The sequence below is a fragment of the Diabrotica virgifera genome, chromosome 5, assembly GCF_917563875.1.
Source record: "Diabrotica virgifera virgifera chromosome 5, PGI_DIABVI_V3a".
Taxonomy (NCBI): Eukaryota; Metazoa; Arthropoda; class Insecta; order Coleoptera; family Chrysomelidae; genus Diabrotica; species Diabrotica virgifera.
Window position 1 is genome coordinate 239,021,756 of NC_065447.1, and position 25,419 is coordinate 239,047,174.

The following is a 25,419-nucleotide window of genomic DNA, read 5'->3' on the forward strand; positions in this document are numbered from 1 at the left end:
ACAAAATACATGGGACGTTTTCGTAATCTGACGTTCCAAATTTTTAACCTGTTCCACTTCCCCTTCCCCTGTTCCAGTGTTCTTGTACATCAAAGTTTGTACGACTAGACACCGTTAAGCTATTAACAAATTTTATGCTTGCTATTAATCAACTTTTTTGGTACGCTGGATCCAGGTCTATAAAACATCCATTAGGTATATTCAAAAAACTTTTAATGCATCTTTATTATCTAATTAATCCTAGTGCCATTCGTGACTTGAAACGGGTTTGTAGGTAAATTGTCGTCAAGTCCTGGTACCGAATGTATTATCCGCAGTAAAATGCTTTCCTGCTATAAATTTATTGAAACTGAATATTAAAATACGATTTCCCTATTTTAGGAATAACGATTAGCTAAAAACCGTTGACACACTATTCAGGTAAATTTTGTTAGAAAATATATCAAATATTTTATCCCCCTCTGTGGCTCAGTGGTAAAAGAGCCTACCTTTGGATTAAGGGGTAGGAAATTTTTCATTTTTGAATTGTTTTGGTATTTATATGGGTGGTTACATTGTTCTTTCTGATAACTGCCTCAAGAACTTGGTTCACAGTGCGTCTTCCTGTCTCACTCCCACATTTATGTCAAATAGAAATAGAAATAGGCAATTCTATGGCCTCCTTAGTTTATCACTTTTTGAAGTTATACTTCTTTACGCGCGATATGAGGGTGAATTTTAATAGGATTAAAACCTTTGATCCCGGCGCAGTCGCATTACAACTTTGTTCTGATTGGATGTTCAAATGACATGACAAAAATTATCCAATATGGCAGCTGTGGGACTGTGGTTTGGTTGTGTATGGTTGTTGCGTTTTAAAATTTGTAGGAAGAGAAACAACAAACAAAAAGTTAGTTAATGGTTATATGTACTGCCTTTTTAAATAGTTTTCATATTATATTTTTGGACTTATTAACATAGAAGAGATGATTGTTGCATGCCAATGTGAAAGCCCATCAAACTGTGACTAGTATGAGTGCCGCAAAATTACTGACAAAAAACCTATTAGCTCGAGGGCGTAGAGAACTGTGGATAACAACAATCAACCGGGACGATCTACGATCTCGCTTATTCAAAGCTAAAGAATCTTACACTGGTAAGTGTTTTAAAAATAGTTGATCAAATTTTGTTATGATATTTGAACATAGCCACTTTGCACGATGCAAGTGATTGCGAAATTTATTAGTCGTTATATTGATACATAGTATGTAATACTTTTATTTACATAATTTGATTACCATCAAAATTTCTATCAATATTCACCTAATATATTGTTTTCTTACTCTATGTTTTGTTGTATTTTTTCAATTCTGAATATTTCAATTCAAAATCAAAATAATTTGATTTACATAATTCAAAAATGTCAAAAGTTTAATCCGTTTAGTTAGTCGATCTTCGCACATAATGACACACTGTCTCCGTGGCGAAGCGTTTAATGCGAGTGAACTCCAATACAACGCCAATAACAGGAGCGCTGATAAGTTGGTTCGAATCCCAATAGAAACTTTTATTTTTGTAATACATTTTATTATTGTAAGTATATTTATTATATAATTTTATTTTCAGAAAATACGTATTTAGTTAAAAAAATTTCCGACAATTAATGTTCAGAAATCATTTGTGGCATTTTTAATGTGTTTGTGTGTGTTTTATTCTTTTATTATTTTAATTTTTGGCACTGTTTTAATAAAAATGTTCGAGAAGTAGTAAGTATAAATTAATTTAATATTTAAATAAAATATAAATTAAAAGTATATTAATTTCGTTTATAATCATATAATCATACAATTGAAGTAAGTATAACTTCTTACATGCGTACAAAAGTACACGCACATTCTTTTTTTATATTGTTTCTATATTTAAAGACAAGAAATTACTGTACAAAATTGAATTTTTGGTAATTTGGCAAAAGGCCAGAAACTAAATTACTGTTTCAGTTCGATACTTTATATATTCGTTATATCGACGTATCAAAAATATTAGTGTAAATTTGTCTCTTGAGTAAATATCAACAACATTTTAACTGTCACCTCCCAAACGTAGATGAAACAAAAATATTTCGTTTTATAAAGTGCCTGAGTAGGGTTAATTATTGTCTCTCGACGCTGAAATTTCTAAACCCGCTTCGAATATTCCAGTTACAATAGAAAACCCTCAAAATAAGCTACATAAACCCTTACCGTTAACGAAACAAATTCGGAATTGTTAATGGAATGCTATCGAAAGAGAACAGGGATTAATTATTGTCTCCAAAGTTTTGCCTCTCCGTCTCTTCCGATTCATTAAAATTTTATGGAGCAGGTTTCTCTAAAAACATATTGTTTTTAACGAAATTGTGTACCTAATATTTTTCATCAATTTCTACCAAACGATGATTTAATTAAATTGTACTTATGGAAATACCTACCTACTTTCCAAAAGTTTACATTGGATAAAAAGGGAAACATTGGATAAAACACAAGTTTAATTTAAATCAAAAATGTATTCTTATAAATAAACAACAAAATAATATCAACTTCTTTTTAAAATAAAATAATATTTCATTCCCGATGGAGCGGAGGGTTCCGCTCTGTCCCACAGACCGTGGGAGACCCACTGTTGGTTCCTTGCGAACAAAATAAATATGTACAGTTAAAATTGACGTGAGAAGCCTGATATTTTATTAATAGATATCTCTCTCTCTCTTGTCGTTTCCCCATTACTGAGGATCATGATTTCTTCCAATATTCCTAACAAGGTTTCTCCATTGGTCTCTATATTCAGCTGCTCTAAGAGCTTCGCAGAATGAGTTTCCAGCTGAATTCTTTATTTGGTCGGACCATCTAGTTGGTGATCGTCCTCTTGATCTTTTCCCCGGAGCGTTTCCAGAAACAATTAATCTCTCCAAACTGTCGTCACCTCTGCGAACCACGTGACTAAAGAATTACAGTATTCGTTGCAGACATATTGTGGACAGCCTTTTTTTAATCTTGAGTTGGTTTAGAATGGAAACGTTTGTCCTATGAGTTGTCTAAGGTATGCGCAGCATTCTTCTCCAGCACCCCATCTCAAAGGCATCAATTTTTTGGCGCTCGCATGCGCGAAGATTCCAAGTCTCTGCTCCGTATAGAAATATTGAGAATACAAGGGCATTCACCAGTCTCATCTTGATATTTTGAAAGATAGATCTGTCTTTCCAAATTTTAGTTAGGCGACTCATCGCATTTTTTGCTATACCAATACGTCTCTGAACTTCTGCTTCACAGTTACCATCTTTAGTTATACTAGACCCGAGATAGACAAAGGTGTTTACTATCTGGTATTCTTGTAACATGTTGTCAGTTGAATAGTGTCAAATCTGTCGACTACCGTTATTTTTGTCTTAGCTTTATTGATTTTTAGACCAACTTTATTGCTTTCGTACTCAACTGTTCGCAGGAGATCAAACATTTCTTGCTTATTTGCTGCTATAAGTGTAGTGTCATCAGCAAATCCTAAATTGGAGATTTTCCTACCAGCTACTGTTACTCCACCGGTCCATCCTTCTAAAACCATCCTCATGACATGTTCACCATAAATGTTAATACCACTATGACAAATAATACCACAGATTCAGGCTCGACTGTTCAATACGCGTCTTTGGGCATACGTACTACATGTATTATTTCTGCGACTATAATATGGTACTTACGGTTAGAACTTTTTAACCTGAAATGATATAAAGACGAAAACTATACATTTGTTTTCATCTTACCAAAAAGCGTCGAATAATATATCGCCTTTACTATTACAGCGACTTAAAACAGTACTTCCAGTTGCAACTCTAGAACCTCGTATACCATCTTCGGGTTATACAGGGTGTTTCATTGGGAAAGTAACATACGTTAAATGTAGAAAGAGGACACTTAGGCGGTCTCAAAAATACCATACTTAATGGGTCTTACTCCATTAATAACAGAGATACTGGGTGTTTTATCTATTTTGCCATTTTCTTATTGGGTTCATAACTTTTTAACCACACCGTATATTTATTTTATATTTGGCACGCAAATATCCTTTAAGGTGTACAATAAATTAATTTATTTACAAATGTAAAAAATCCAGGCCCGGATTAAAAAATATTAGAAAAATGTTCCGACCCAAAAACAACACCCTGTACATTAATTTTTTTTAAAATGGATTTTTTAGTTGAAAAGAGGATGAAAAACTAAATTTAGTGATATACTTTGAATTTTCGGCAAAATGAGTTTTCTGGTCAAATTTTGAATTTGAATTTTGAAATTATGTGAACTGCGAGAGCTCTAAGGAAAAAAATTAAATACAACTTACAACTTGTTAACCGCACTGTATATTTATTTTTATATTTAACACGCGAGTATTCTTTTAGGTGTCCAATCAATTATTTTATTTACAATTATAAAAAATCCAGGTCTGGATTAAAAAGTATTGTAAAAATGTTCCGACCTCAAAAAACCCTGTATATTAATTTTTTTAAAATGGATTTTTTAGTTGAAAAGATGATGAAAAACTAAATTTATTGGTATACTTTGAATTTTCGGCAAAATGATTTTTCTGGTCAAATTTTAAATTTGAATTCTGAAATTATATATGTGAATTGCGAGAGCACTAAGTAGAAAAAAAAAATTAAATACAACTTACAACTTGTTAACCGCACTGTATATTTATTTTATATTTAACACGCGAATATTATTTTAGGTGTTCAATCAGTTATTTTATTTAAAATTATAAAAAATCCAGGTCTGGATTAAGAAATATTGTAAAAGTGTTCCGACCCAAAAAAACACCCTGTATATTAAATTTTTTTAAAATGGATTTTGCATTTGAAAAGATGATGAGAAACTAAATTTAGTGGTATACTTTGAATTTTCGGCAAAATGATTTTTCTGATAAAATTTTGAATTTGAATTCTGAAATTATGTCAATTGCGAGAGCTCTAAGTAGAAAAAATTAAAATGCGACTTAATTTTAATCAATACCATTATTTAATCTAAATTGGTAAAATGTAAAAACATTTCAGTGTTTTTTTATTATCTGTGACAAATAGTTTATGGCGACTATTCATCTTTAAATAATGAATAAATAATAAAGAGTTAATAAAGAATACACCACTTTAATCAACAAAGTATCTAAAAATTATAACAAAACAGAGAAAATATGCAGCATAACTATTCAAAACTAAAGTACTTATTCAAAATTACCACCATCAAAAATTACTGTTATGTGTCAAAATGTTAATATTTTACCAATTTAGATTAAATAATGGTAAAATTAAAATTAAATCATATTTTATTTTTTTTACTTTGAGCTTCGCAATTCACATAATTTCAGAATTCAAATTCAAAATTTTACCAGAAAAATTATTTTGCCGAAAATTCAAAGTATACCATTAAATTTATTTTTTCATCCTCTTTTCAAATGCAAAATCCATTTTAAAAAAATTTAATATACAGGGTGTTTTTTGGGTCGGAACATTTATACAATATTTTTTAATCCGGACCTGGATTTTTTTATTTGTAAATTAATTAATTGATTGGACACCTAAAAGAATATTCGCGTGATAAATATAAAATGAATATACAGTGCGGTTGACAAGTTGTAAGCTGTATTTCAATTTTTTTCTACTTAGAGCTCTCGAAATTCACATAATTTGAGAATTTAAATTCAAAATTTGACCAGAAAAATCATTTTGCCAAAAATTTAAAGTATACCACTAAATTTAGATTTTCATCCTCTTTTCAACTGAAAAATCCATTTTAAAAAAATTTAATGTACAGGGTGTTGTTTTTGGGTTGGAATATTTTTCCAATGTTTTTTAATCCGGACCTGGATTTTTTACAATTGTAAATAAATTAATTTATTGTACACCTTAAACGATATTTGCGTGCCAAATATAAAATAAATATACAGTGTGGTTAAAAAGTTATGAACCAATTAAGAAAATGGCAAAATAGATAAAACACTCAGTATTTTTGTTATTAATAGAGTAAAACCCATTAAGTATGGTATTTTTGAGACCGCCTAAGTGTCCTCTTTCTGTAGTTAACGTATGTTACTTTCCCAATGAAACACCCTGTATACTCTCAGTCGACACCTCATTTGTCATTCTATTTGTTTTAATATCGGAGGGGTTATATTCGCGGACAGACGGACGGATGGACAGGCATGCTTGAAAACGGAAATGTATGTTTGTTCTCGTCATGCTAAGTTTGTCGAATAATGTATTGCTTATACTATTTCGGCAACTTTAAAACTGTACTCCCGGTTGAAACTCTAAAATCGGAAGTCCGAGGTCAAATTTCTCACCTTTAATACCATCCGACACCTCATTTCATTATATTTGGTCTAATGACGGTGGAATTGTGTTTTACAAATTCTCTGGAACAGATCATCATCATCCAGCCTTCTGCATCCAAAGTTGAACATAGGCCTCCCCTAATTTCTTCCAGTTTTGTCGATCTTGGGATTTCTGCAACCAATTCCCAGCAATCCTTTTGACGTCGTCTGCCCATCGTGTAGGTGATCTACCACTACTTCTTCTGTCTTCTCTTGGTCTCCACACTGTAATTTTTTGGGTCGACCTCCCGTCCTTCATTCTGGCTACATGGCCCGCCCAATTCCACTTCAGCCATGCTACTCGCTCTATGACATCTGTGACGCCTGTCCTTCTTCTGATTTCTTTGCTTCTGACCCTGTCTCTGAGAGTCAGTCCAAGTAGTGACCGTTCCATTCTTCTTTTGGCCACTCGAAGTTTGGTTGCTGTGGCCTGGGTTAACGATAATGTTTCGGCGCCGTAAGTCATGACTGGAAGCACACATTGGTTGAACGTCTTCCTTTTCAAATAATTTGGCAAGTTGCTCTTGAAGATGTCTGATAGAGCTTCATATGCGGCCCATGGTAAAGTGGTCCTTCTCTGTAATTCGGCAGTTTGATTGTCCCTGGCAATTTAGATTTCATGTCCTAAGTATTTATATTTATGGACCAATGCTATTTCGTTGACGTCGACTTTTGGATTTTCGCTTGGTACCAGGTTTGTCATGTATTGTGTTTTTCCAAAATTTATGTTTAAACCAACTTTTTTACAGGCGGCATCTAACTCAGTAAGCATAGTTCTAATCTCTTTTAAGTTGTCTGTTATAAGAATTATGTATGTCGTCTGCGAATCGTAGGTGGGAGAGCCTTTCACCGACGATATTTATTCCTTTGGCGTCCCACTTTAATTGCGCTTTCAAACAATTGGAGTAGGACTGGAACAGATAGACATGGATAATTCAATGTTTTTAATTTTTTTTTTCAAAATGGGTGAAAACGCTAATAAATGATGTGATGGAAGTCTAAAATTTCCTCAGATTTAATACGAAAAAAGCTTATTTCGTTTCTTTGTAGGCCGAAAATGAGTTATAATGAATGAGTTTTTCCGCCAAGGGCAAAAATAAGATTCGTGGCCTAATTACATAATTTACCCGCAAAATCATTAGCAAAGTGTAACGTAAGCATTAAGAACAGGGAAAGGAACGTCTGCAAACAGGATTAAAAGTTTTCGTTGGGAAGCAGAAGAAGCTATTAAGTTTAATTTCATTCCGTCCAACGCCATGCCTTTAGCAACACCATGAGATCCACAAAGCTGTTATAATACCTTTTTGTGAGTTTAGGACCAGAATGTAGATTTTTATTAAATTTCAGAAAAAATATTTTCACAATTTTTACACCGTGAAATGTGATACGATAAAGAGCGAGAATTTCAATGTTTTCCCACGAGAAACATTCTCACTGTTTATTTTTGACGTCATCTATGTAAGCTTCATGAAGTCATCAACATTTTTTTAAATAGAAATGAAGTAATATTGCAATTGTAATCAAAACATAGGCAAATACGTCATCTGGCAGAGAAAACAGTGGAAAAAATACTGCAACAAAAAATGACAAAAATTGTTGGTAAAAAACAAAAAAGTGTCAGTTGTCAATCTATCAAAGAGACAGTTAAACGCAACAGAGGACCTGATGCTCTCAAAAGATCTAAATTATGCTGTAACATGCCCAACATTTCTTGCGCTGGACTTATTAGTGCATCTGAAAAGTCTGTCAAGTAGGTACTATTGTCCTTTTCATGAGCATTTTTCAGTGCGTAACAAATAATAGGAAAAAGGGTAAGTCCGTGATAATACACATTTATGACATCTATTCTAACATGACATTTGAGTTAAATCTGACAGTTGTCACATTTTATTTTCAATTTGGAATAAAAACAAATCAAATGTGTTTCTTGCATTTATAAAATGGTATTTTCTTTGATTTGTATAGTCTTATAAATTATACAGATTCTATTTGTAATATTATTATCTAATTAAAAAAAATATTTTTTTTATTATGGCGCCATCTATCGACAAATAGAATAACTAGAATAAATGTTGTAAATGTCTGTAATCACGGACGTGCCTTTTTTTCTGTCACATACAATTTAATGCGTTAGAAAGAAATCGAAAACTGTGACGCACTGAAAGATGATCATGAGAAAAAGAATACCAACACACGAAAAGGAACAATTTAGAATACTATACAAAAAGGAACTGGAGAAAAACAAAAAGTTAAAACCAAATGTTAGTAAAGAGGAACTCAAAGCTACCAAAGCTCTAAAAGAAGGTGAGTCTTCTTCTTCTTCTTTTTATGTAGCCATGAATCTGTGAATTTTTTCAATGTGCCTCCAGTAATTTATTATTCCATGGGTATGATGGTCTTTCCACTTATCGTCTTCCTATAGGGCTTTTCATTCATAGTCATTTGTTTCGAGCTTCTGTCATGTGTCACATAATAATAATTTATCTACGTCGTACGTTATTGGTATGTACCAATGATACAAACCAAAGACGTATGACGTAGATATATTAATATTATGTGACACATGACAGAAGGTCGAAACAAATGACAATCGATGAAAAGCCCTATTGGGGAACCATCTCTCTCCCCTCGCCTTTACTACTCTATTTGTTATCATTCGGCTTATCTGGTCGTTCCATTCTACTCTTTTGCTTTTTTACCCAGTTATTAATGTTGTCCACCTTACATCTCCCTCGTATATCTGGACTTCTAGCTCTATCCCATAGAGTCTTACCCTCGATTTTTCGAAGTGTTTTCATCTCTGCTGTTTCTAGCAATCTTTTTGTCCTTTCTGTATCAGGTCGTGTTTCTGCCGCGTAAGATGAGTCAATAACAATATTAGCAGCTGACAAGGGCAACGTATCTCTAACTAACTATTAGTTCAGGGAAATAAGAAAAAAAATATCCTGTTGGTGACACAACCCCCTCCAGGCCGAAACCAAATTTTTTTAGTAGTATGGACATCTATTATAATAACCTATATGTTTCCTGCAGCCGATTTTGATGATATACATAGTTATAAACAAATGAAGATCAAAAAACGGTAAATTTTCGCTTTTTTCTTCTATTACCAAAAAGTTAAGCATTTTAAACAAATTTGAGGGTAAGAAACTCATAAATCGTATAAAAAACTTCAATATGGTGTTCGCTGAATATGTCTATCTTTATTGGTTGCTTAAAAAATTGCAAAATAAATCATAAATTTTGAGTTTATATAAACATTTATAACTTATGTAAAAATTAACTTAGAACCTTCTTATGACACGGAATTCTCAGACTTGTGGTGCTTAATTAGTTTAAATAGTTTAAAAGTTATTTAATTTGTTTATCCCAAATTAATTTTTTTTTCAAAACTATGTCAGAAAATATGAAAGTAGTACTTTGGATAGTTTATGAAAGAAGAAGATTTATACTATTAATTTAAATTAAAAAAAATAACAAAAAATAATTCCAAATATTGCAAAATTATTTTGCAAGAACATGTGAATTAAAAAAGGGGGGCTAACTTCGTCCCTAATTGTCCTAGGACAATTGTTTTTCTTTCTAAATGTGTATAAAAATTCAGTCTTTCTAAATATGAAATAGCTATTTGTATAACAAGGGAGGAAAGTCCTACTTTTCCTCCCGAGAATGAAGTTTACTGCCCGACGAGTAGCGGAGGTCAGTAATCATTCAAGGGAGAAAAAGGCACTTTACTCCCATGTTATACATATGGTTTTTCCACCTTCCTTAAATTAATAACAAGTCATTTTTTATTTTTACTTAATTTATTTATGTAACTAACTAGTCCTGTCGCCAGGGGGGGTACAACGGCCTCCTGTATTCAGATGGACTTACCCAAGTTTTTTTTATGTATTTTGACCCGTAGAACACGAATTTTTTGGGTAACAGTTGATCCGGATGTCGATAAGATTGTTATAAACAAAGAAGTTGAGGAATTACATAACAGCGATTTCTCACAAAACAAAACATGTTTTTGTATTTTTTGGGCCATTGTAACCAAAAAGTGTTCCTACAAATTTTTTCGTAGGATGCATAGTTTTCGAGATAAACGCGGTGGAACTTTCAAAAAATCGAAAAATTGCAATTTTTGTACCCGAATAACTTTTGATTAAAAAATAAAATAGAAATTCTGCTTACCGCATTTGAAAGTTCAAGTCAAAGTATATCGGTTTTAGTTATTTGCATTGCTAAAAATTTATTATTTTATTGTTAAACAAAAGTAAAAACACCTAGTGCTGGAGTGATGTTTTCAATGATTTCTCATTTAAAATCGAACGAGTAGATAGAGTAGGTACAAGTGCAAGCGAGGCTATTTCTACGTAGCATGCATGTAAACGCATGTATTAGGCACGGGAAACACTATGTGTTTATAGCTTTTTTTAGCAATAAACACATAAATTTTTAGCAATGTATATATTCGAAGCCGATAGAATTTGACTTGAACTTTCAAATGCGGTAAGCAGAATTGCTATTTTATTTTTTAATCAAAAGTTATTCGGGTTCAAAAATTGCAATTTTTCGATTTTTTGAAAGTTCAACTGCGTTTATGTCGAAAACTATGCATCCTACGAAAAAACTTGTAGAAACACTTTTTGGTTAGAATGGCCTAAAAAATACAAAAACATGTTTTGTTTTGCGAGAAATCGCTGTTATGTAATTCCTCAACTTCTTTGTTTATAACAATCTTATCGACATCCGGATCAACTGTTACCCAAAAAATTCGTGTTCTACGGGCCAAAATACATAATAAAAACTTGGGTAAGTCCATCTGAATACAGGAGGCCGTTGTACCCCCCCTGGCGACAGGACTAAACCAACAAAATTTATTAAATCTAAAACTAACAAGTAGGTACAATATATCTGTCAACTGTCAAATATAAGTCAAATTATTAATGTAAACATTGTTAAATCAAAATAACAATTTACTGTTTTTACCATTCTGCAAAATACAGGGTGTTTTATAAATAAACGTTAAAATGTATAGATACTTACGTATAATAGAAAATAGATAGTGTACAGGGCGCCAATAAGTTATATTTCATGAATGAAATACCATGACATCACTTTTACTTTTCCTCCCTAGGGAGGAAAAGTACAACTTTGCTCCCTACAATCAGGTCCGGAAAAGTATACTTTCGGTAGAGGTAGGTGAAAAAATATATAAATCGAAATAAAACAAAATTCATCGCGACTAACACAAACACAAGAGCTGGAAATGTTGACGCAGATTTAATCATCAATGACCAAAACTTCGAAGCTGTCAAAGAGTTCATGTATCTAGGGACATCGGTTAACCCCAATAATAACACATCAGAGGAAATAAAAAGACGAATAATAATTGCAAACAGGTGTTATCATAGTCTATCAAAGTACTTAGCTAACAAACGTCTGTCTCAAAAAACTCGTATAAGGCTGTATAGAACATTGATAGTCCCCGTTCTCACATATGGATCAGAGGCATGAACGCTAACTAAAACAGATGAATCCGCTCTGTCGATTTTTGAAAGAAAGGTGCTACGTAAGATATTCGGAGCGGTCTGTGAGAACGGAATATGGAGGCGTAGATATAACTTTGAACTGCAGAATATCTACAAGCATACATTTGGTGGAAAAGATATTATCACTATAATTAAGCGAAACCGCCTGCAGTGGGCAGGACATGTAGCCCGGGCCCCTGAATCGAACATGATAAAAAAGATTCTAACAGCGCAACCCGTGGGAATGAGAAGACGGGGTAGACCAAAGCTGAGGTGGATGGACGGGGTAACACAGGATGCCGAGAAGATCGGAGTCGGCAACTGGAAAATGCAAGCAAGGGACAGAACCGAATGGCGTAGAAAGCTTGAGAAGGTCGAGGCCCTCTAAGGGCTGTAGCACCAAGATGATGATGAGTTGGAAAAAATAATTTTTCTCTCATGCAAAAATCAGACTGCTATTTATCACCTGTCATAATTCCTGTCATTTGACATATTCTACATGTTCCACTCATTAAAACGCCCATTTGGTGATAAATAGCAGTCTGATTTTTGCATGAGAGTTTAATCTCTGTTCGGAGAGTTTAAGTCTATTCTGTCGGACAAAATGCATGTGCCGTTTTCGTGGTCTGACCGTTCCAAATTTTTAACCTGTTCCACAATTAAAACTGCCCCTGTTCCAGTGTTCCCATATATCAAAGTTTGTCCGACTAGACACCCTTAAGCTATTAACAAATTTTCAGCTTGCTATTAATCAACTTTTTTTTCATACGCGGGATCCAGACCTATTTGGCCAATTGCTTTGAAATTTAAAATATAATTTAAGCACAAGAAGTTTCAGCATTCCGTGTAATAAAAAGGTTCTAACTTGATTTTTACATGTTATATCTCAAAATTTATGACTTATTTTGCAATTTTCTAATTAGGATAACATAATCCTGAATATGTCTATCTAAGGATAGCCATATTGAAGGTTTTTATATGGTTTATGAGTTTATTATTCTCAAATTTGTTTAGAATTCTTCACTTTTTAGTAACCGACGAAAAAAGCGAAAATTAACCGTTTTTTGATCTTCATTTGTTTATAACTATGTATATAATCAAAATCGGCTGCAGGAAACATATAGAGGTTATTAATATAGATGTCCATACTACTCAAAAAATTTGGTTTCGGCCTGAAACCAGAAAATCTTATTTCTCTAGCTAGACTATATGGACAGAAGCCAATACTAGGAAAAAATTCGCGGATTTATACCTCTATGGAAGGTTGTCAGTTGTCATCAAATCTTTTGCGCTGTCGGCCGATACTTCTTCTACCGATTAGTGATTTATCTCTTGCTATTTTGACCACACGTCACACGTGTCTGACATCTGGGCCCGGATTACGTACACTCGATACGCATCGTATCCGCCATGTTTTCCCATAGCGCCTTACGGGAAAACATGGCGGATACGATTCGTATCGAGTGTTCGTAATCCCTATGCAGATTTGTTTTTTACTGATTAGTATTGTTTCAGTTTTCTAAACTTAAACAATTTTATGGTTAACCATATAATCGTGATCAACATCATAATTCTAAATAATAGATTACTACTGACCATTTAGAACTTTGGTTTTACAGTAGAGCGTCGATTATCCGAACGTGGATCAACCGAAAGACCGCTTATCCCAACTCCGAATTGTCGTGGAAAACTTGAAAATTACTAAACGTAAGTGTATTGTCCTTTCTATGAAAAATAAACACGAGATTAACAAACGGTTAGAAAGAGGTGAATCTTCAATCAATTTATCCAATGAATACAAAGTTGGTAGGCTGGTAAGACGGATAAGAAAACAGAAGACGGACATAAGTAACCTTATGCTCCGGCTTACTTCTTCTGACGGATCCACAAATCGTAATACGCTAAAACCAGTGGCGGCTCGTGACCTCAATATGCGGGTAGGCTACACATATACTTCGGGTAGGCGACAAAAAATATCCTACAGTTTGTAATACATTTTGAGCCGTCTTGCAATACTAAATGTAATCTATGAGCGCAACAATGTGTAAAAATTGCTTTTGGAGCATCTACTTTAATTTTTGATTGTAATCCGTTTAAAGAGCCAGCCATTACACTTGCACCATCGTAAAATTGAGCAATTAATTTATTTTTGTAATCATATGGCTCAAGCACGTTTGAAATTAAACTATATAGAGCGTCTGCAGATCTATTATCGCTAACATCAAAAAAACCTAAAAATCTTTCTGTTACCTGACCAACTTTGTTAACAAAACGGATTGTTAAAGTACACTGTGATTTTTCGGTTATATCAGTAGTATCGTCAGCTAGTATAGAAAAAAATTGACTTTCATTAATTTCTGTTGAAATTTCATTTTTTACGTAATCGGCAAGACAATCTATTAAATCATTTTGTATTGTTTTTGACAAACCCGTGAACACCCCTTCTATTTTTTAACATGATCCTGGATTTCCTGATCGCGTTTAACTACTAAATTAAAAATTTCTTTAAAATTACCCATGTTTGAAGAATTATGGCTCTTATCACGACCGCGAAATGTAAGTTCTTGTTTTGCTAAAAGAATTGTAACATCAATTTTTTCAACTTCTTCAATCTTTTTCAACTTCTTCATTATATATCTTATTAGATAGAGAAATATGTCCAGCGAAAGCACTGTCAGTAGTTTGTTTATTTTTTTCTAACCGTTTTAAATCTAAGCAATTGTTTAAATGTTCTTTCTAAGATTCATGTTTTTTTACACTAGCTGATAAATTTTTCAAATCTGAATATCCCTGACTCACCCAAACATTTTGCTTCAAATTTGAGAGCAACAGACAAGGCCAACAGAAAAGTGAATTTTTAAAATAACTTCCGTTTAGCCATTTATGATTTTCATACCATATTGTTTTAAACGATCTCGAAAATGGTTGATTGTCTTTTGTCTTATCTGTGGATAAAATTGTTAAATTTTGTAAAGGCCGGCCCATTGAAATAATTACTAATCTTTCTTGATTTTGGCGCCTTGAAAAAGGTGTCTCGATCAAACTGCATATTACATCGTTTAAAATATTCATATTCGATGACTAAAGTTTTTCCACCAATAAAACTAACACACCTACGTTTCAACAACGTCAAATATTACTTATTTTATTTATGTATCAAATAATAATTTACTATTCGAATAAATTGATAAGTTAACAATTAACCTCGCTTTAAATTTTTAATTATCTATATAATCTAATAACACATTATTCAGTTTTCATAAACAAATTTAAATTGTCCTACCTAGTTTTATTCAATACTTAACCTACTAATAACAGCCAAAATCAAAAAACAATTATTTTAAAACAGTTTCACAAGACACAAGAGAAGCAACTGATAAAATTTTGTAGGTCCGGCTATAAGACTCTGTGCCTATCCGCCCGTTCAAAATCGTAGAATACGGTCGCTACGAGCAGACCTGCAGCAGGCCTTCTCGCGTAAACAGAGAGAGATCGCACGTCAATTCGGTGTTGGCGTCGTTCTATTTCAGCCTACGTTCCCGAGTGCCTGACCAAGGAGAATATAGAATCTATACAGTACTACTGATACTACAAGGAGCGTACAATAATTATAACTACGGAGAAAATTTTTTGGATATTTTTAAAAATAATTTGGATAATTTTTGCTATTTTATTGTAGATATTGTGTCAAAATTTATAAATTACAATTTTGAAATAAGTAATTTATATTAATAATTTATATTATTGTACTACATTTGAAGAGGGTAGGCGGCGCCTACCTTGCCCACCCCGACGGGCCGCCCCTGGCTAAAACTTACCTTAAACACGGATGTAGATGATGCTGTATATAAGCGATGTACTCAAAAAAGATCCCGCGGAGAACCTATTTCTCCTCTCTAGATCCAATGGAGTTTTAACTTTGCATATAGTTTGTGATGCCAAACTGGCACTGAAAATCAAATTTAATATTTTTTAATCCATTCTGAAATAATTTGCCAGACACATGGTTAAAAAACACGTAACCCAACAGCTCGTAAACGGGTAGGATTGCTTCGGCAGAAGAAAATTGAAGATTTTTTAATGCTGAAAAAATCTTCATTTTGTTGCAAATACTTTTTGTTTAATTTCTATCCTATTTTGTCACTAAACATATACAAGTATTAGGCTATTGATTATATTCAAAATAAGATAGCTAAAAGGAACTACAACGTTAACGGGGTTTTATTATTTCATATGGTCAATGGACATCTATATATGAAAAAACCGCGGAGTGCTACCATTTAAAGGGGTGCGTTTTTGAGAAATGGGTGAATTAGTCCCTGGGCACAGGTTACATTAGGGTGAGTTCTATGCACTTTTGGTATAAACATACCTACATAAAAATTGTTCCTGGTTAAATTTCAGATAATAATGGAATAAAATATATTAAAAAAAAAGCACAAAGAAACCCAAAAGAAAGAAATTTTGTTTTTTGTCCCATAACTTTTGTCCACGAGGATATAGGTATAGACATTGCTTTTGTTGTAAGATGTACAGACATTGTAAAATGTTGTGTATACCCTGTTCCACGAACATATGCCTGTCTTGGATTATCGCGATAACGAATAGTTTACTGTGCAAATTATGAAGAACGAAAGTAAATTGCAAAATGCATTGTTGTTTATTGGAACAATTATTAGAGCCATTTATTTTCGCACTTCTTATGTTGCACACTAAAATATTCGTTGTCGCGATAATCCAAGACAGGTGTATATTCGTGGAATAGCCCATAGTAGAGGTAATTAGGATTTATAGTTTTCGAAATATGATTTTTCAAAGTTCGCCACTCACAGCAATTTTGGCCAATTTTCCTTGTAATTTCGCAAATATTGTTCTGTAACTTTTTTCCACGTAACTTTAGGTATATGAAATGGTACACGTAATAGAAATAGAAATCAATTAGCTTTAAAATGGTCTACTGTCTAACGTTGTACGACTTTTTTTTAAAGAGATTATGGTTTTTCAAAGTTTTATACTTTTAACGATTTTTTATAATATAATATAAAAATAAAATTATATTATTATATGATATATTGTATATTATATAATATTATATTATATATAGTATATATAATATAATATTATATTATATAATATATAATACCTAATATAAAAAAAATATTATTTTTTACATTTTTTACGATTATTTTTGAAATTTCTCATAATTTTTTTTCTTCTACATTTAGGTATATATTATATTATATAATAAAAAAAGCTTATTTTGTTTACTTTAAAATTTTGTATTACAAAAAATTCGAGGATTATTTTTGAATAAGATATTATTTTTCAAAATGTAATAAGTACTTGCAACGATTTTTAATTTTAGGATTATTTTTTAAATTTCTCATTATAACTTTTTTTTTCTTGTACATGAATCTACTATATATTGCTGAATAAAGAGGGCTTACTTTCTGTTCTTTAAAATGGTGTATCATCTATATTTAAATAATGGAAACCGAGTGATTCTTTGATATTTTTTTACCTGTATTATTTAAAATTATTTCTTTTACAAAAATTACATAAACATTAGTCTTAGAAAACATCACTTTAGTTAAAATTATTTAAACGTTGACATTTAAAAAATTTAAAAAATCAAAGTCCATCTCTTCGTTAGCATTAGCTTCAATATCTTCCTCTGACACCTCAGTTATCTTAGAGTCCCACAATTAGTACCCATGCACATGCACCCTTTGCAGAATATTGAAAAACTAATTCCTATCTTCCTACAACCGCAGTTTTTTGTACATCCTTTGGTACATTTACATGCTATTTTTTCAAGCAAAGCTTGTGGTGCAGGAGCTTTGACAGTAAATATTGGAATTAATCCATATTTTGAAGTTTGCCCGGCCGAGTCAAGTGGATCCAAAGTATTACCTATAAAAAATAAGATTCAATCATAACACACAATCACATAAAAAAGTTATAAGGAGAAATTTAAAAAATAATCCTAAAATCAAAAATCGTTGCAAGTACTTATTACATTTTGAAAAAGCATATCTTATTCAAAAATAATCCTAGAATTTTTTATAATACACCATTTTAAAGTAAACAGAATAAGCTTTATTTTTTATTATATAATATATACCTAAATGTAGAAGAAAAAAAGTTATAATGGGAAATTTAAAGAATAATCGTAAAAAATATAAAAACTTGTTAAAAGTATAAAATCTTGAAAAAGATAACCTCTTTAAAAGAAGTCGTACAACATTATACAGTAGAACATTTTAAAGGTAATTGATTTCTATTCATCTTACATGTACCATTGCATATGCCTAAAGTTGCGTAGAAAAAAGTTACAGAAAAATATTTGCGAAATAACAAGGAAAATTGCCCAAAATTGCTGTGAGTGGCGAACTTTGAAAAATCATATTGCGAAAACTGTAAATCCTAACGACCTCTACTAAGCATCATTTTAAAGAGAAAATATGTAAGTTTTTTTTCTGTGAAGCAATGTCTATACCTATATCCCCGTGGACAAAAGTTATGGGACAAAAAACAAAATTTCTTTCTTTTGGGTTTCTTTGGGCTTTTTCTTTTGAATATATTTTTGTAAAAAAAAGTATCTTTGACTTTAAAAAGTTATATTTAGATAGGAAATTTAACCAGGTACAATTTTTATGTAGACGTGTTTGTACCAAAAGTGCATAGAACTCACCCTAATGTAACCTGTTCCCAGGGACTAATTCACCCATTTCTCAAAAACGCACCCCTTTAAATGGTAGCACTCCGCGGTTTTTTCATATATAGAGATTCATTGACCATATGAAGTAATAAAACCCCGTTAACGTTGTAGTTCCTTTCTATAGTACATAATCAATAGCCTATATGTATGTAACTATGTAAAGATGTATGTAAATAAGGCTTTCATTCGCCTATGGATAAATATTGGGTTTGTTTTAGCATCAGTTTCAAACGGTTTGAAACCATCAGCGAATAGTCGACCAGCGCGAGTAGAGGGGATAGCACTGGTGACTGTATTATGTTCTCTCACTGACCAATTGTTTGCTGACGGTTTCTGACTAGTTTGACTGTTTGCTAGAACAAACCTATTATTGCTATATCAATACAGTTCGATTATCCGAAAAAATCGATTTTCCGAACACCTCTGTTCCCCAATTAGTTCGGATAATCGACGCTCTACTGTATTTTGAAATAGTATATTTAAGACTTTAATAAGACCGCCCTTGTATATACACAAAGATATTAACAAAGGAGAAAAAGCACTAAACAGCTTTCAACTTTTTATTGCAAACGAGCTTGATAAGATATATTTTACGATTGAGGAAAAATGTAAACTCCAAACGACCTGTCTGGATATTTTCCACTGATTTTGGAGAAAAGATTTTTATATTCTAAAGGAAACGATATCTTGTGTGTTCGCAAATTTTATTCTGAAAGGAAAAAGAAAAGTCATGAAAAAACAAATAGTAAAAGCTGAGTAAATGCGGTTTTGGTGTTTTTTTTTTCTGAGATATTTATAGAGATGTTTATACAGGGTTATATATTAGATATAGAACAAACCTTAAAAAAATAACAAAAAGTATTATCAGAAGTAGCAACTCTTTATGATCTTTAAGATGTATTTATACCAGTGGCAGTACAATCCAAAATATTTGTACAGGAACTGTAGACAAAGAAGATAAACTGAGACGAATAATTGAAGCACTTTGATCGGAAACAATATGAATATCATTTACCGTTAAAACACCTTGTAGAGATAGCAATATTCATGTGGAATAATTTAAATATTTCAGGGAAGGTAGAATTTTGAGATTTCGCCTCTATGAAAGGATACGAAAAGGTATCATACATCAGGACATTATCTCCTGAGGTGAAAACAAGCCCTAAAGTATCCAAAACAAAGCTGTACCAGTAAAAAGCTCAACTAGGTTAAAATTTTAAGCAGTATTTCTCCTTATTAGACTTAATAAAAGGACAATACAAACATTAAATCGCAATTATGTAGAAACATACGCGTGGTCCGATTCCAAAACGAGCCTAGTATATAAAGGAAACCATAAAAATGTTAGCCAATCTTGTGGAATATTATCTTTTATTATTTGCATTTTAAAATCAGGTACATATAAGCATATTTTCAACCTGTGATCAAAGAGGTAATTTAAGTGGATAAATATAATCTATTTAAGATTGTTCATCTTTTAACAATAATAATATATAGGGGAATGCAATTAGAACGAAAACATGCATTGTTTCGGAAAAATTCAAACAAGCTTATATTTTTCTAAAACTGTTTTTGTTAGTTTATATACATGTTAAAGTAAAAAAGTTCTACTCGCGGATTTGGCCGCTAATTGTTTATTAATTTTTTAAACAATAACAATTCTTTTGTAATAATAATTTTAAAAATATCGTTAAATTCATCATTTTACTTTGATCAAATATGTTTCTATTTTGTTTTTGATTATACTGAATCCGAATATGGCATTGCAATTTGAAAATTCTTATACAGAAGCTCTTATACAGTATGTCTGCGTAGCTAGGAACCAAATGGAAAATTTTTTATTATCAATTTTACGAACAAAAGTTATTCTTCATAAAATGCTCTGGATAGTCAAAGATCTAAAACTCGACCATCAGATATCAAATTTTATCAATTTTATACGAGTTATGTCAAAAATATGACTTTCGTTCATAGTAAAGTACCTACCTATATATTTCAGAAAGAGTAAAGTACCTTTATATTTCAGAATATCAAAAAATGCTATTATGAAAAGTTGTAAGAAATTAAAAACTATGTTTAAATATACAATTACATTATTCTAATCGAAAAAATTTTTTCAATTTTTTTTTCAAATTACGGATACTTATCATCATTTTATTACAATTTTGATAACTATTTTATTATCACTTTTACGAAAAAAAGTTATTCTTCATAAAATGCTCTCCCTGGTCTAAAATCTAAGATACAACCATCAGATATCAAACTTTTTTAATTTTATACGAGGTATGTAAAAATATGAATTTTTCTTAAGAGTTCAGTGCGTTTATTATTCACAATATTAATTAGAAGGATGTAATTGAACACTAAAACAAATTTTTTAATTCCAAACAACTTTTCTTAATAACAATTTTCGATATTGTGAAATTTAACGATACTTTACTTTTGAGTGAAATTCACATTTTTTGACATACCTCGTATAAAATTCATTAAATTTGATATTAGATGATTACATCTTAGATTATATACGATGCAGAGTATTTTATAAAAAATAATTTTTGTTCGTTAAACTGATAATAAAAAGTTATCAATAGGTTCTAAGTTACGCAGACATACTGTATCAGAGATAAAAAAAATTTTTTTGCTGGACATTTATTATTGTTGAAGTTTATTATTAAATGTATATTAGGTAAGTTTTACAGAAAAAAAGTTTTGATCACTTTATATAAACATTTTTTTAGCTGGTAATTTTCAGTTTTTGTATTACATTTTTGTTATCTTTCTTAATTGTCTCAAAAAGAAATAGTCTATTTCGTTTCTAAAGTAAAATAATTCAGTGCATTTTAAAGGATTACATTCTAAGATTAAAAAAAGCACTTATAAAACTGTAATAGATCTGTTCAAACTTGAGTAATACCGTCTTAAAGTGGTGGTAATTCTATAAACTACGAAGGTTTCAAACATTACATTTTTTAAGACGTCATATCATTTGAATTAAATTTTTGAGATTTTTTTTTGAATGAAACATCATTTAATACGATGCTTGGAAGGTAAGTTATGCAAAATTGAGAGTTTTATAAGAAAAATTGTATTACATAGTTACACATTTCTAAATAATTTTTAAACAAAATTCATGTAAGGCTCACTTTCCGCCCCCACCGTACTTATGCCCATACATTTTATTTCTTTTTATTATAACCATAAGATAGCTTAATTATTCTTCTTTTAGGTTCAATTTGTAAAATTTCATTTGATCCATTAGATAAAGAATTACATTAAAATAACTCAACCGTGCACTTCGCCGTACGCTAGTTTACAGTGCGCCAATGTTTGTGAGAAGGGTGACTTTAGCGTTATAAATAAAAAATTATAGAAGATACAGATTTAATTTTAGAAAATTCTTTATATAAGTTTTTTTTTTTGTAAAATTTTCTGAATTTTTCAATGGACAAGTCAGTTTTGTTTTAAAATTTATATTTTCGGAGTTATTTAAAAAACATCAAACTTCGTAGTTCATTTGTTTAATAAAAAATGAAGCAGTCACTTCTCGAGTAGAACTATTTGATATGTTGTTTATTAAACATTTCTTAATGAAATTACAAAAAGTTCTACCTTGTTTGATTTTTTCCGAAATGAAAATCTATATGCACTCCCCTAATATGCACATTTTCAAATTTCAAATGCGAATATTGTAATATTTATACTCCTTTTTGTTTTCAGAATGATGGAGGTCGTAGAAATAGCGAAGACGCTCAACTCGATGAAGAATGTGAAAAAGTGTTTGCCATGGATAATGATTCCATCGGCTTTGATTTCCACGATCCTCCTTTTGCTGGACAACCTAAATTTGGTGAAAAAGATTACAGTGGTAAGTGTTAGTAATATACCATTACCAGAAAACGGCAGTTCTCGCCAGTGGCGCACACCTACACCCCCTACACGCGACACTATATATACACGAAATGTTCGATTTTCTAATTCTGACTGAATTGAAAATTGGGCCAACTCCCATCTTAAAGTTCAGGAAAAGACTCACCCATTCATATGTCAACCATCCATTTTGGTCCAAGGGTGTGGATTTTACGGCCCTTTCTATTTAGGGTCTGTTTTTCGTTCTCGTCCCCAAAACTCCCAAAAACTTCTAAAATTTGAGTCCGACCTTTGCAGCTTCTAATACTGTTCTAGTACTGATCATTACCTTTCCAACGCATGTCTAATTTTGAAAATCGGTTATACCATTCAAAAGTTACCGAGCTCAGAAGTATGACTCAATTTCTATTTAAAAAAAGGAAAATGTTTGTACATATGTATGTATGTATGTATGTGGAAAAGTTAAACCGATCTGAAATTTTTTTTGTGTGTTTGAAGAGGGGGCCAGGGCCGATTCAGAACTGGTGTAGTTTGTGCCTTTTGACCACCCATAAGTCAGCTATAGGACTTGGTAGGTACAAAACGGCATATTTTTTGAGGGTATATGTATATCTTCGGTTCAAGAAGAGACATGAGAACCGCAAATACACCAAATCAATAGTGTTGAGTTAAGCTTTCAAATGGTGTGTAAGCCGTCAGGATCAGACATACATATGGCTTAGTATAGCCGAAAAACTGAAAAACTAAACTTTGAAAATTTTGGTTTTTCAACAATTACTCAAAATTTCAACCTACGAATTGCGCCAATAACTGAGCGTTTGTAGAAGCACTCTAGACGAATCTGACGATGTATACCTCATATCCGGGAAAATTCGAATTTTTAAGTTATAGGATTCATAAGTATGTCTATTATCTATGGGAAAAACGGGTTTTCAATCTCAATAATTCCTGTAATAGCTTCAGTTATCATACTTGACCTTAGATGCATCAGATACTACTTGTCAATACGTTTCAAACTCATGTTTAGTGATTAAAATCGGTTAATCCGTTGCGAAGTTATTAAGATACAAAAGTATAATCCAATTAACGATTATTCCCGAAATGGTTTATGTAGTTGTAGTGGTTACGACGCTAAATTTGATCTGGCAACGGGCAATCGGAGTTTATTTACCGGCCATCCCAATATTTTTTTTCAATCTATTTCGAATAGAAAAAAATCTAGTGTACATTCGATTGACACTAGATCATTTGGGAGGTAATGCGACAAAGGCGACCATTTATAATGCTTAACGTGTAATCGAGAAACATTGCATTCAACTTCATACATTTAATTTATATCTAACAATAAAACACTGAAAACGTTTGTTTTCTATACTTCCACAAAATGTATTACAACTAAGTGACTACAGCTGTTTCGGCAGAGTGCCTTTCTCAAGTGATCATCACTTGAGAAAGGCACTTTGCCGAAACAGCTGTAGTCACTTAGTTGTAATAAATTTTGTGGAAGTATAGAAAACAAACGTTTTCAGTGTTTTATTGTTAGATAAAATGAACTTCCATCAAGTAACGGTCGAATCCATCAATTATTTTATTTATAAATAGCTTTGAAAAACTCCTGATATAAGAATAAGAAACCGCTAAACGCCGTAAAAATGAGTGGCGCAAACAATATTCCAGCTGCAAAAGATCTGATATGAATATTACGTGGCGGGAAAATGTATTTTTATTTTGATGCAAAACAAAATTCTAGTTCTATTTTAAAAGATTTTTCCATAATATTTGCTAACTTTGAAGTAAAACGCGCCACAAAAGAATAACTTTGATACAGTTTGAATTTTGAAACTCTTTTGTGGCGCGTTTACTTCAAATTTAGCAAATATTATGGAAAAATCTTTTAAAATAAAAGTAGAAATTTGTTTTGCATCAAAATGAAAATACATTTTCGCGCCACGTAATATTCATATCAAATCTTTTGTATCTGGAATATTGGAATATAAATGCTCGAATATAAATATCACATCGGGCGACAGGCCTCCACGGTTTTGTTGGTAGGCCTGGATCCCGCGTACCAAAAAAAGCTTATTAATAGCAAGCTGAAAATTTGTTAATAGCTTAACGATGTCTAGTCGGGCAAATTTTGATGTACGGGAACACTGGAACAGAGGAAGTTTTATTTGTGGAACAGGTTACAGGTTTCGAACGTCAGACTACGAAAACGTCCCATGTATTTTGTCGGACAGAACTTCCTATTGATTTGTTACCCTTTCATTAAACTCTCATGCAAAAATCAGACTGCTATTTACCACCAACATAATTATGATTTGTGGCAAATAGATTTTGTCTGATGCCACGATCTCTCTCAGACGCACCAACATAATTCCTGTCATTTGACATGTTCTACGTGTCGGACTTATTAAAATGCTCAACATATCTGTCGGACAAACATTTTTCATACATTATATAAAGTTTGCTATTGAATAAACTTACAAATAACCTACTAAAAACCTGCTACTTAAAAATTTATAGGCATTGTTGACGCTTTTACAAAACATGTCTATTTTTTTTATAGATCCGTAGGTTGAGTGTACATAACCTCAAAAACTTAAAAAAAAAAAAATTTGGAAAAAAGAGTAATTTTTTTTTTGAAGGGGCTGGGGTCTAATTTTTTATATGTTGTGTATTTTATCAAACACTATGTTTTTAATTTTTTTTCAGATTTTTCCGTAAGGTTCGCCACCTTCAAAAATCTAAAAAAACTGTTTTTTGGGGGGTTTTTGTGGATTTTCCCTAGTTTATAGACTTCAAAATAGATCAAATCAATGTTTTTTATAGGTTATCTGTAAATTGAAGTAACGGAGTCCTTAAGAACATTTAAAAATGGGAGAAACACGTTCACACCCCCAAAAAACCCATAAAAACAGTTTTTTGGATTTTTAAAGG

The 25,419-nt window shown here is 31.8% G+C and overlaps 1 protein-coding gene across 4 annotated transcripts in view; it reads left to right on the forward strand.

Annotated features, from left to right (window-relative positions):
- Positions 1-25,419, forward strand: part of LOC114343583 (anion exchange protein 2) — a 732,215-nt gene that overhangs the window by 353,186 nt on the left and 353,610 nt on the right. For all 4 annotated transcript variants that reach the window (XM_050650923.1, XM_050650925.1, XM_050650926.1 and 1 more), the window contains one exon: positions 22,330-22,477. In XM_050650923.1, coding sequence (XP_050506880.1) covers positions 22,330-22,477 — 148 coding nt within the window. The remainder of the gene's footprint in view (positions 1-22,329; positions 22,478-25,419) is intronic.